Source organism: Colletotrichum siamense (genome assembly GCF_013390195.1).
Source record: "Colletotrichum siamense strain Cg363 chromosome Unknown KSG_Cg363_contig01, whole genome shotgun sequence".
In the NCBI taxonomy this organism is placed as follows: domain Eukaryota; kingdom Fungi; phylum Ascomycota; class Sordariomycetes; order Glomerellales; family Glomerellaceae; genus Colletotrichum; species Colletotrichum siamense.
The window spans coordinates 1,763,343-1,775,853 of record NW_023501014.1 but is presented as its reverse complement, the minus strand read 5'-3'; the positions used below and the strand labels follow the sequence as shown (position 1 = coordinate 1,775,853).

Here is a 12,511-nt window from a genome sequence, read left to right as displayed (position 1 = left end):
GCCACTTACACACCATTGACGAGACTTTACACTGTGTTTCACACACAAAATACAGGCATAAGACACAGTACGAATCGGCCAGCAATATGTATGAATCGCAGAGGGAACCTCGCCGTCGAGGCCATTCCCTGTTCCCACCGCGAACTTCAGCACAAAGTCTCAGAAGCCAGTACAGGGGTGTGAACCTGGCCCAGATGATGGAGGACTTTCGGAAGCAAGATGACATCTACATCCCCGTCCCGCCGACGCCACCGCCGCATGCCACCACCCCAGCCCGCCGGCGATCGACCCGATCACTACTTCAGCCCATGGTTCGCTTCGCCTCGCCTATGGACGCCATCACACCGAGACGCCGGCCGAAAACGCCCATGGCAGCACCTATTTCGCGGCAGCAAACACCAGCATTCCCGTCCGCGGTGCCAGAAGAGGAAGAAGAGATGCCTCCGGCCCCGTCCAAAGAGCCATCGCCCATTTCTGTCTACACGGACGCTACGGGAGACGAACACTCCGTCGACCTGGACGGGTTCCCGATGCCGCCAGAGTTCACGGACATGGAGTATCTGACTCCTATTCAGGAGACGGAGGACTGGGTTGATGTGGAGGAGACGACGGGGAAGGTTTACGCCTTTGACCCCGCTCGTCCGTCTGGCGATCACTCAAAAGACGACGACGGGTCTGATTTGGAGACGCCGTTTTCTGACGACTCTACGCTGAGGGGAGAAGAGCCACCGCTGAGCGAAGCATTTTATGTGTACCAGTCAAAGTACACCGGGGAAGGTGTGCTTGGTGGCTTGCACTCTGCGGCTTTGGAGATTGTCCATGATGCGAGGAGGAGGAGGCAGTCTCTGTTCAGGTGGCTGTAAGTTCTCAGACAAACATTGTTTCTTCATCCCTAACAACTGCTAGGCATGTACAACAAGACATGATGAACTTTGACGAATTCACGGTGGGTATTTTCTCAGCAGTATACAGAAGGCCCCGAGGCTGACCATTCCCAGAATGAAATCTCGCGATGCCTCTCGGAGAACGAGCAGAATGACATCCGGAAGCTTCTCTCCGACGTGAGGAAGAATTATTCCAAGACAGTCAGAACCAGCCGGCAAACCACGGTAAAGCACATGGAGCCGAGCTACCTCCAACTGCCTCTACAAAAAGGGGAACATGAGAAAGGGTCGACTCCGGGTAAGCGAACGGCAACATGGCTTTGTGTACCCTACTTCTCTCTCGAGGACTACTCTGGAATCCTGGCCACTGGAAACCCAGGGGCTTACCCTCCCCAGACTCTGTTGCAAGCATCGTTCTCTCGAAACTCCCAGAAGCGCGACATGCAACAAGCTACGCGGCAAATTGGGAACGGTGAGAAGAGTTCCTGCTTTCACATTCGCCAGCTTTGGTGCATCGTTCTCGACAACTCCCTTCTCATCACCTGCGGTTCGATGTCCGAGGCGGCCCTGCGAGGCGACAGTGTCAGCGTGGTGTCGGAGCCGGCGAAAGACCCTTCTCACAGCGCAGAGTCTGGGCGTATCCTCGTTCAATACGGGGAATCAGTCTTGTGGTCTTTCCCTCTTGAGGAGTGTCAGACCTGGTTTGCGTTCATTGCCCACTTCGCCGACTTCTGGCCCAAGGCAGTGCGCTTCCACTTTAACGGCCGTCAGCTGGGCGAAGCACGTTGGTGGAAGGTCTTGCAGTTTGCTAGCACATCACGCAGAAATGTCGTTGTCACGATGGAAACCTGGTCGGTATATCAGCTCCGTAGCTTGCCGGATGTAGCTAACGGGAAACAGTGCGCCACCTCAACTTCCGCCGAGCGGCATCCTCCGACCCATCGGACAATTAGTGAGCAATACTCGGTCTCAGCCCGGTGCCGACCTTCAGCCGGCTCCCCTTTCACCCGGAAAACGGTTGAGCTATCCGCCGGGACATGGAAAAGCAAACGAGAGGTTTCACGTCTTCAGCTGGGCTGACGCGCATATCTCAAGCCCGGTCGAAGGCCCCAACTTTATTGTCCTACAAAAACAGCTTTCCGAAGTAGAGGATTTCTTGACTGCCGAGACAAACGGGCCGGACCGGCGAGCTTACTTGGATTCCGAGGCGTCTGGTCGAGACGAGGTCTACGCCTACCTTGAACAGCAGGGGGCTGCCATCCAGGAGTTAAAGAACAAACCTTGGAAGAAGCAGGACTACGAAGACCGCGTTGACATATTCAACGCTGCCGACACTCTGTTCAGATTTTTCCTGCCTCCACTGTTTGACGGGCCAACAACTGAGCGGTTTTGGGGGGCTGTGATGAACCTCGTCTGGGTGAGTTTCCGTCTAAAGTTCGCCGCAAACTCAACATGTCGCTAAACTACCTTTAGGTCCCCGTATCCGACTCCGCAGATGGCGAACCTCACCCTCACGGACTCGACAAGAGACGACGCGACGCCGTCTTCGCCAACGCCCCAACGATGAGAAAAGCTTTGCGACAACTCGCCCTCCCTGTCATGGCTTTCAAGAGCATCCTGTCTCACGCTGAACCTACAGACCGTCTGGAGATCGACGTGCCTATTGACCTGATCCGTGCTTGGCTTCATCTGGTCATGGGTCTGATCTACGCCAGTCATGAGACACACATGTGGGAGGACCATCTGGACGTGGCCGACTCTTTGGTGAAGAGCGGCATGAAGCACATCATGGAACGCCTGTCAAATCTTAAGCTCTTGGAACGCTCTTCCGTCCTCCCGCTGGAGGTCGTATCCCTGATCGGATACGGACTCCTCTCCAACACGTCTGAAAAGTATGCTGGAATCAGCGACACATACTCTGAGTATCTCAGAGCTTTGGTAAGTCTAATTTGGGTTGAACACCGCCGTTTCACGTGCTGACACTTTATTCTTCGCAGGAGAACGAAATTGCAAACGGGGCGTCAGACATGACTTATCAGCAGCGAATCAACTTTTTGCGTCAGGAAGTCACCGTGATCAACCGCACGATAGCTGCGCAAAACAGCGTTTTCAACTCTATTCTGGCATCTCGGGACGAAGGTTCATCCACAACACCAAAGCACCGCCGTCTGAACGCGGTACAGTACAGTGAGGCGAACAGACGGGAAGGTGCGTCCCTGCGGAATCACCTGCGCATGGCGAGGAACAGATACGCCGAGGATGGCGAGGCGGACGTTCTGCTCGCATCCATCGCTGAGGTGTCAGACTTTTACAAGCTTCCGTCCACGGATGCTGCTGGCTTCAGGGATCTCCTCGCCGCAGAGTGCACGCAACTGTTGGAGCGTCGGGCAAGAGACTTTGATGAATATGCTGAACAGGCCGATGTCCTGGAGCAGACGGTAAGCCCAACAAACTTGACTTTCAGCATGGGATGACTTTGCTGACGAGTGGCTAGAACCTGAACAACGCAGCGGTGACGAAGGACCGGCAAGAGCAGGCCATTTATGCTTTCACCATTGTCACAATCATATTCCTGCCCTTGAGCGCGGTGTCGAGCATCTTCGGGATGAACACGAGCGACATCCGTGACATGGAGGCCGGTCAGTGGCTTTACTGGGCCTCTGCGATACCAGTCACCATCCTGGTCATCGTGCTCGGTCTGTGGTGGATGGGAGAGCTAGGCCATCTGTTCAACTGGATGGCCAATAAGTTTCGCCGCGAGGAGAATTTCGGATCCGGGTTCTCTGCGCACGCTGGCATCTCAGAGAAGTCAAATCACCATGACGCGATGGAGGTGCGTGAGCTCCCTGCTCCGAGGGCGGCTGTGTATGCTCGACCGCCGTCAGCCAAACAGAACTTCATGAGGCGGACGGTGAAGCTGGTTCGGTCAGATGGTGCGTCACGGCGGCAGCAGCGCGCGAGGATGTCGGCGGCTTGAGGGCCCTAGTCCCACGATGGGCGACTGCCTTGGATCGTATCAAGGAAGTTCGGGGGCACCCGAGCCGGATAGATCCCAGGGTCAAGGGTCCTAATGGATGGATCTAGACTTACTTGATCTGGGAAGGCGAGAAAAAAGAAAGCGGCAATGCAGAGGTTGGGCTGCGAAGAGATGGCCGGATCTCGAATCAGTCAAGCATGCAGCCAGCGACGATCGATAGATGGGATCGTACAGTTCGCGGCCTTGGCATCGAAGACGGCGCCCAACGAGAGTGAGGCCAGCTCCTAAGAATCGGGGCCCAAGAGGCCGCGCAGCAGCGACTTGGGGGAAGAATAGTTCTCTCTCTTCTCGGCCCGCAGCCCAACGATGTCTGCTGGCCCCGGACCCCAAAGAGATGGCGGCGGCGCGGCGGAGATGGTTGGGACAGAAGATGGAGCTGCCAGCGCACCCAATCCAACAAGCTCAGCCCTGCAACCCCACGATCAGGGGTACCCCGAGTTGGCTGCGCAAGTGGACGAAAAGGCGCGGCGCAGAGCAATCGCATCTCGTGGGAAATGGCGGTGCGCAGCGAGCTAGCTGCGAGCAATCCCGCGCGGCGGCACATCAACAACCTTGATTTTCTCCCATCCCGCGCCGTCGACCATCGGCGGTGACGGGCAGCACGCAGGACAGGACGCAGGACTCGCACACACATACCGCAGTGCATCGAGAGAGGACCCGAGGTGCGCGGAGCGAATGAAGACGGTCGAGACCGCCGGGGGATGTCAGCCGGAGAACCCAAAAAAGAGAGAGGTGGCAGCCCGGGCTAAGCACCCCTCCCTCCAGCAGGAGAGCGCACGAGGACCCTCCCGGAATCTTGATTTTGGCGTGACGTGCCCACTGGCGTCATAAGGCCCTAATTGCCCAATCGCGCGCCCCTGTCCCTCACGCGAAGGGAAAGAAGATGGTGGAAGGACGGTCTGGAAGGAGGGAAGGGTCTTGTTCATGTGGGAAGATGGAGGGGGGATGGTCCTGGGTTTTGTTGGACAGGTTTGCGGTTCTGCATGGTCCCTCCTAATTGTAATTTGATCGCCCAGTGTCATTGTTTGTTCATTTGCTTGCTCTCTAGAGATATCCCACTTTGCGCGCCGAATAGAGTATTGCAGAAAAGATACCATACACTAGTACTGAGTATGTTCAGCTCCATCCAAAGCGGCTGTGCTCCATCAGGTCCCCTCTCTCGTGCGTCTCGTCTCGGTCGGGCTTCCCGCTGCTGGGTCCTCGGCGCTGGTGCTGCTGGTGCTGAGCCTCCAGAGGGCGGGGGACACGGCCATGGCGATGCACCACTTCCCGTCGTCGTCTTCTCTCCCTCGACACTGCAGCTGCACGTCGACCCAGCCTGGCCTGGGTCTCCCATCCAGACTGGGCTTTCCCTCGGGCTGACACACCATCATCTCCTTGGTGTTTGTGAGCACTGTACTGTACTGCAAACTAGGAAGCGCAAGGTACTTGTACTATCCGGCTATGCGAGGTGGGTGGTGTGGGTGACACCCACCGCCGCCCAACCCAACCAGTGACAGCCGTCAGCGACGGTGACATTTCCCGTCCGGCCTTGCCTGGACAAGTTCGCTTTTCCAAGTCTTTTTTTCTGTGTCTTTCCCTGGCAGCAGCTGGCTCTCTTGCGCCCAGCGGTACGTAGTTATATAATGGGATAGCGCATCTCCCGCCCACCATTCATCCCCCCTTCTTCTGCCCCCGACCTTATTTAGTGCAGCTCCATCGCCACGCACTCGAAACCCAGCCTTCCCGCCTCTCTTTTCTGATTCAGAAGCTGATCTTCACTTCTGTCCCGCCAAACAAACTCGATCGTCCCTTTTTTACTCCTTCACATCATCCCATATCCGGGTGTGTTGCAGCAGAATCCGCCTGCGACCTGCGCCTACCCGCAACCCAAAACGAACCTCGGTCCCCCGTTGTGAAAACCACACCGTCGGTATCGGCCAACGTCGCACCTTAGTGTAGGCCACACCGGCGCACTCAGACTTCCCTCCTCAACAGTTCCCTCTCTGCACAGCTGTTCAAAATGGGTACGTGTAACTCCCGCTTTATCCCTGACGTCACCTCAGAAGCAAAAAAGCTAATCACCAAAGCAGCATCCTCACGAGAATACTACGAGTACCATCACCACCACCGCCACCACTCCCACCACGGCGCAAAGAAGCGCCTCTACCTTGAACCCCCCACCAACGGCGCCGTCACCGTCCGCACAAAGAAGACAACCTTCATCCCAGCCCGCGAGCCGACCCCGCCGCCGGTCATCGTCAGGCCCTGCACGCCCCCTCCTCCCCCCGTTGTCGAGCCTCTCCCTCCTCCGCCTCCACCCGTCATCGCGCTCCCTCCTCCTCCTCCGCCGCCGCCCATCGTCCTGCCGCCTGAGCCCGCGCCCATCGAGGTCATCGCAGTCGACGTGGAGCCTAGTGTCAAGAGCGTCAAGAGCAGCAAGAGCAGCAAGTCCTCACGCAGCAGCCGCAGCCGCAGCTGCAGCCACTCACGCCACGGCAGCCGCGACCGCGAGAGGGACGTCAGAGAGGTCTACGTCGAGCGCGAGAAGCTCGTCCCCGTGCGCGTGCCGTACCCCGTCCCCGTCCCCGTCGAGCCGCGCTACGAGACGTTCAGGTACGTCGAGGGGAGGCGGTACTCGCCACCGCGCATGCTGCCGCCGCCCCCGCCGCCTGAGGAGGAGAGGATGAGAGTTACCATCTCGGACCGCAGGAGGGAGCGGGAGTACATTCACAGGCGGTGAGGGAAGACCTGGCATAGGTTTGGATGACTTTGTATGAGTCTATTCGGGATGGGTCTTATTATTTGGGAGATATGATGTTTCATGATTTGTGCTTCTATGAGGGTCTGGAGTTGTTGGGATATTTGGTTATGATTTATCTGCTGGATGAGGTATTTTGTCTGAACGACAGCGAGCGAAGAACGATATGATGGAAACACATACGATACGATAGATATGTTATGATATCCAAGCAACGGCCTTGTCCTTTCATGTCTCGTTGCCCTGCACATATCGACTCTTGTGAAGCATCGTGGTGTCTCGGAAGACTTCTACAATCTATTCACTACAATAGAAGTTGGCACAATTCTTGCTGCATATCTTATAGCAATGCGCTTGCCAATTATCTCTTCAGTTGAATAGTAAGGATTCTTGACGCTCGTTGTAGGGGCGTGTACCAGATTTGACAAGCACCTTACCACCAACAACCGCATTTGGGAACCATGGCACGTTTCTCACAACTCTGGGGATACCGAGCATCATATAGCATATAACGTTAACAGTTCTGCGCTTCGAGGCAAAAGTCTATCCTCCGCGAAGACTTGACACCATCCTGCCCGGTCTCCTTGTCCCCATCCCCAACGTTCGTCGCCCCGCATGCCGCGAAACCAACACCTCAAAATAGGACTTGATTTGAGATAAAGGATCAACCGTCTCTCTCCAGGATCAACGACAGGGAAACTGACTTAGTCGCGATGCCGTCCCCCTCTCTATTTTAGGCTTTCCCTCTTTTTTTCTGTGCTTGTTTTAAGGGTCTTTTCTGGGCTTCCTGAGACGGAGAAGCCCCCTGGCCACGGTTACATGCCCCCTCCCCCTCCTCACCCCGCCTCCTCGGTGACAGCCATGACAGCCAGCCCGGCGCGTCTAGACTTCTCGTTCCCTTGAGACGTCGATGAGGCTATCTTTGAAGCCTTGGCAAGATCGATCTGACCGTGTCGCGTTTCCTCTTGATTGTTTGCTCGAGTTCCCATGTCGTGATCGCGGCCGGGGCAAGCGAAGTGGCTCCCGTTTGTTTTCGTTGCCAAGACGAACTGCCCAAACTACCAAGCAGGGCCTCGAACGTTTCTGATATCCTTGGATCACTCCCGAGCGCCTCGCCTTGAAGAGAGGTTTCTCGGTGATTCCATCGTGACTTCAGATGGGGGCGCTGTCGAGTCTGAGCGCTGGCTCTACTGTTCACCCACAGGACAGATGTACACGAGCGGTCCCACCGTCGTCCCCAACCAACCATCGCCGTCGCCAGAATCCCACTCTTGCGTCTTCCCCCGCCACGATCTCCGCCGTGGTGGGTTCTCGATCGCGTTCTTGGCCTCACTGTGCATACGATTCGGGCGCTTGGTCTAGGGGTATGATTTTCGCTTCGCATCTTCGCCGGTATCTCCAGGTGGTGCGCCTTGTGAAAGGTCCGGGGTTCAATTCCCCGAGTGTCCATTGTTTTGCCTCATGGCGGGCTTCCTTTTTGTCAGAAGACTAAAGAGATATTTCTGAAGCTCTCCTGCGTTGGACTGGGCGTGGCTGCGACTTCTCAGCGGACCCAAGGTAATCGGTTCATATCTCATCGATGCTAGGCGTTCGAACAAGTGAACGCATCGGCGAGTGTGTGCGTCCGATTGGGTTTCTGGAATACTTCGGCAGTCCATAGCAGACGGGAGGGAATCCACAGAAATGGAGGCAGAGCTCAATCTGGACCCGCCATCGTACATCCGTGGCATAGTCGGCGCACGCGGACGCCGCCTCGCTCTCAACCCGCAGCGGCGGCTCCGAAGACAAGACGGATGATGGGCCGGGACGCGTGGCCTCCATCACTTGGCCGTGAAGTCACTTGACGCTGGCCGAATCACCAATACGCACCGATTCCGAATGCATGTGGTGAGATTTGCCCAAGACGGCAGCTCGGAGCCGTGGGCCAACATGCTGCGATACTTGAGAGGACTCGTGGTCCAACGAATGCTGCAGACAGCAGCATCGGCGGAAGCTGCAAACTCTTGCGACGTCGTCCAACTGCAACAATCTCGGCACTTCGGACCAAGGGCTCACAGGCCGAGTTCTGCCCCAGTTCTCCCGCCCGCCGTCCGTCGGCTCCATCTCGCCTCTTCGGATGGCGTGCCGGCCGTTAACCCCACGTCGCACGGCCTTTTCCGGAACGGCGTCCGGTACCGACGTGGATGTGGGATACTCGAGCTATGCACTTCGCGATGGGCTGATGAGTTTGTTTCTTGAGACGGCGCTGTTTTACTTGCCATCAGCTTGGGCCAGATTGCCTCCTAGATCCGATACGGCCTCATCCAAAAAACCGGGACTCTCTTCAGTCTGCTGAGAGATCAGTAAATGGTTTGGACGAGATGCGTCACCAGGCTTCGCGGCTCGTGGGGCAATCTCGACAGCGAAGTCGATGCAGTCAGAAACGAGTCAGAAATTCTCTCAGGATTTCCTTCTTCTGGATAGCTTCGATGCTCGTTTGCTGGGAGCGCCTCGATCATCACCCGAACCCCATCCGCCCTTGGGCGAATCCGCATTGCGAGTATGGGCACGGGACATTCGCCAGAACCAGCGTCCGCCTGGCAACAGCATCTGTGACGCTGACAATCCATGACAGCTTCACGGTCGAACGAGAACGACGTGCTGGTTCGGGGATGCCTCCCGCCCAACAAGCCCGGCCAATCCATTACACCGGCGGAAGCTGCAAGCCGGAACCAGCAGTCCTTGTGAAAAGACAGACCCGTCATCTCAACTCCGCAACATCGTTCGATAGGATTCCCTGCGTGAGAGCGCTGCTTCCGAAAGTTGGGGGATCGCGCGCATGAACAAGGGCCAACTACCCTTTTCGTGAGGGGGAACTCCGTGCTCTTTGTTCCCGCCTATTCTGGTTGAAGCGCGTTGAACGTCAAGCGAGAAATCTGCGACGAGAACGCCCCGAGTGAATTGAGGGCGCATCTGAAACACGTCCGCGACGCCGGCTGAACTTCAGCCTGAACACCAACGGGCGGTCATGGGAGCGAGTGATTTCGTGTTTCACCGTGGCTTATGAGAAAGGCCGCCACCTCATTGGACGACAACCAAAAGATCCGAAATTGCTATGCACAGCAGATGGAGAAAAGGCAACCTCTGTTGCAAAGCTGGCGAGAGTCCCTCTCCCTTGGGTCGGTTTTCGTCCCAAGTCGATTTGGACACCCAGGTAACTTGAGTGGTCGGCTCGTCAACCGAATCCGCTATTGTTCTTCAGCCATCCCGGTTTTGTTTATGGTCTCGCGGCATGAAACCTGTTGCTGCTACAGTTGAAGGGGCAATGATCCCATATCTTTGATACGACTGCGTCCTCGAGATATGTCTTGCCCTCAGAGCGGGTTGTCGACTGACTGCAGGTCGAGTAATATTTCGAACTGGGATGCTGAAACCTCACAGTAGAGAGAGAGAGCCATGTCCCGCCAGCCACCGGTTAAGCTGGACCGACTTGTCAATGATGTCGAGTATATGTTCGTGATACAGAGGTCCGCTTTTCCTTGCTGACAGGCAACCCCATCCCAAAGATCCTTCGTTGATGTCCGTTGGCTGCCCCTGTAACCTGAGCTTATTTGGAGCCATGCCGTTGAGTCGACATGCATGAAATGTCACTCATCCCAGGTTGCTTGAGCCTTGACACGGGTAGAAGCCACCTTGCGCTTCCAGACTCATGCCTGACTGAGGTGAACATGCGAAGACGTCGCAGCAAGAGGCTGCCATTCTCCTGAATGGAACATCCACGTCTTGAATCAATGGGGCACGAGGCCCAATTTGACACGCGCGAACATCAGACGATGAACCAGCGATTCTCCTGGCTGTCTGTCACGGAAGGCGAGTTGCTTGAAGCAAAGGTGTAACAAGCGCCAGCCATGCGGTGAGCCACTGTGGCGCGTTCCGGTGGTGAGCAAGAAACACTGCGCAAGGAATCTTGTGCTGTTGACTGCGTCATCATCGAAGAAGAGCAGTGCGCCTTTCCTAGCCGCCAATCCCAAGGTAGTTGCGCTCAACATCGTAGACGGAACATAGGTGTCCCGGATCTTGGCAGCGTTCTGCTGAGCTCCGTCGGTCATGCAAATGAAGCGTCTGGAATTAAACTGGCGCGCGCCATCGTCTATCGAAAGTCTCACAACTTGACAACCATGTCCAAGGGCCCTGAGCTTTTGCCGCTTTTTGCCCGTGTCGTCGATCAATTTCGCTCTTGGGGCGGTCTTCACCAGCACTTGCATCTACCGACTGGCTCCGGCCAGTCTCCCTGGTAAAACAGCATGCGGTAATCCCCTTATGTCTTTCTCAGGGTCCAAGTCTCCGCTCATCCATACCAAGCTTGATTGGCTGCATGGGTCGATCTGAGTGCTTGGCTTCCAAGGCGGCAGGCACAGGCCACCAATGATTGCCCCCCGTCAACAAAGTCTCGTCAAAAGGCGTTCGCAGTAATGTCTCATGGCGTTCGCGGGGACAGGCCTGGGCGATCGCAATGGCCGTTGGCTCTACCGATGGAACGGCGGCGACGGCATTTGGAGGCAAGAACCATTGTGTCTTGCCAGCTCTTGAGGAGGTGCAGGATTTGGCTAGCAAAGTCGTGGAGCGCCTCGAGCGGCTCTGAACCAGTTGAGCTTCTGTGGCTCTCAAGCAAGAAAGTGGATGGAAATTAACTGATCCACCTGCAATCAGGATACAGGACCAGCGACGCCGAGGCGCTACGGGAAAAAGCGACGCTGCAGAGGGGTCTTCCTGGCATTTTGCATCTTTCGCCGCAAATCTGGGGGCCCTCTGCTCCACGGCGCCAGTCAAGAAGAGTTGAAGCGCCAGTAGGTTGTCGCTGCACGTTTAAATTGCCTTCTCTCGTGATATCCAGAATCTGCTTGTCCTTCGGAGCGTCCCACATTCTTCAGTGTCATTGACCGGCGGTTTGGACTATCTCGTCCGCTGTGAGTGGTCCGTTGGGTTGTAGGTGCCGAAGGTGTCTACCAGACCAGGGGCAGGTCTCCAAATGAGGCAAAGAAGCGTTGCTTTGCGCCCGCGAGCCCCGAAAATGGCCAGCTTTGATTCAGGAAGCCGGCCTGCTTGCCGGCCATGTAGGTTGCAGTGCTTGTCGCCCACTGCATCTGGTAGGATTGGAGTCCTGATTACTTCCTCAAAAGCAAGTCTGCCGGTAGCATCGGAACGGAACCAAGAGACGATGAATTTGGAAGCAGACTGCGTGTGTCACACCGCTCATGCGCGGGAGAGAGGTTATCGCACGGGAGGGTGGAAGACAGCTGCGTGATTGGACTGTGACCTTGAGACGAAATGACCCCGAAGGTTGCCGTCCAGTTCTCGCTGACGTGCGATAAGTGACTGTTGATGACGTTGCTTAGTGAACAGATTGCACAGCACTGCCTCTTTGCTTTGAAAACCGCCATTGAAAGCTGTACGGTGGTGATTCAACATACTTTGCTCATGCCAGCAAGCTGCAAGGTGCCCTCATGGGGGCTAAATGCCAGCCAAGTCCAGGCCGAATTATCCTGCTTGTGGCTGATCAAAGATGTCGAGGTTAGCCAGCCACACACTCTTCAAGACCTCATGCAAAGAATCCCCGGATCTTGGGAGCGACGGTTCATGCATGATGTCTTTGAAGGACAATGTTTGATTGAGAATAAACAATTGTCAAAGCGCCACTTTCCAGGCGGACGGCGATGGAGGATCCCGGGCGGGAAGGTTTCGCGGTTGTTTCCCCAGGCGCTCGGGTTGGGGTGAAGGATGACATGACACAGACGCCTCGAAATGCTAGAGCGTAGGTTCCTTCGCAGCCTTGATAGGGAACCTAGCGAATTGTTCCCTGCTCAACGGGCT

At 56.1% G+C, this 12,511-nt stretch overlaps 2 protein-coding genes across 2 annotated transcripts; both read left to right on the top strand.

Annotated features, from left to right (window-relative positions):
• Positions 1–197: 197 nt before the first annotated feature.
• CGCS363_v000428 (uncharacterized protein) lies at positions 198–3,861 on the top strand (the record flags this gene model as incomplete). Its single annotated transcript, XM_036632277.1, has 7 exons — positions 198–859; positions 907–946; positions 999–1,735; positions 1,785–2,301; positions 2,358–2,822; positions 2,882–3,322; positions 3,379–3,861. 7 exons carry the CDS (start codon positions 198–200, stop codon positions 3,859–3,861), a joined length of 3,345 nt encoding a protein of 1,114 aa, XP_036501265.1.
• A 2,062-nt stretch (positions 3,862–5,923) lies between these two features.
• CGCS363_v000427 (uncharacterized protein) lies at positions 5,924–6,643 on the top strand (the record flags this gene model as incomplete). The annotated part of the gene is made up of 1 exon (XM_036632276.1): positions 5,924–6,643. One exon carries the CDS (start codon positions 5,924–5,926, stop codon positions 6,641–6,643), a length of 720 nt encoding a protein of 239 aa, XP_036501274.1.
• Positions 6,644–12,511: the final 5,868 nt, after the last annotated feature.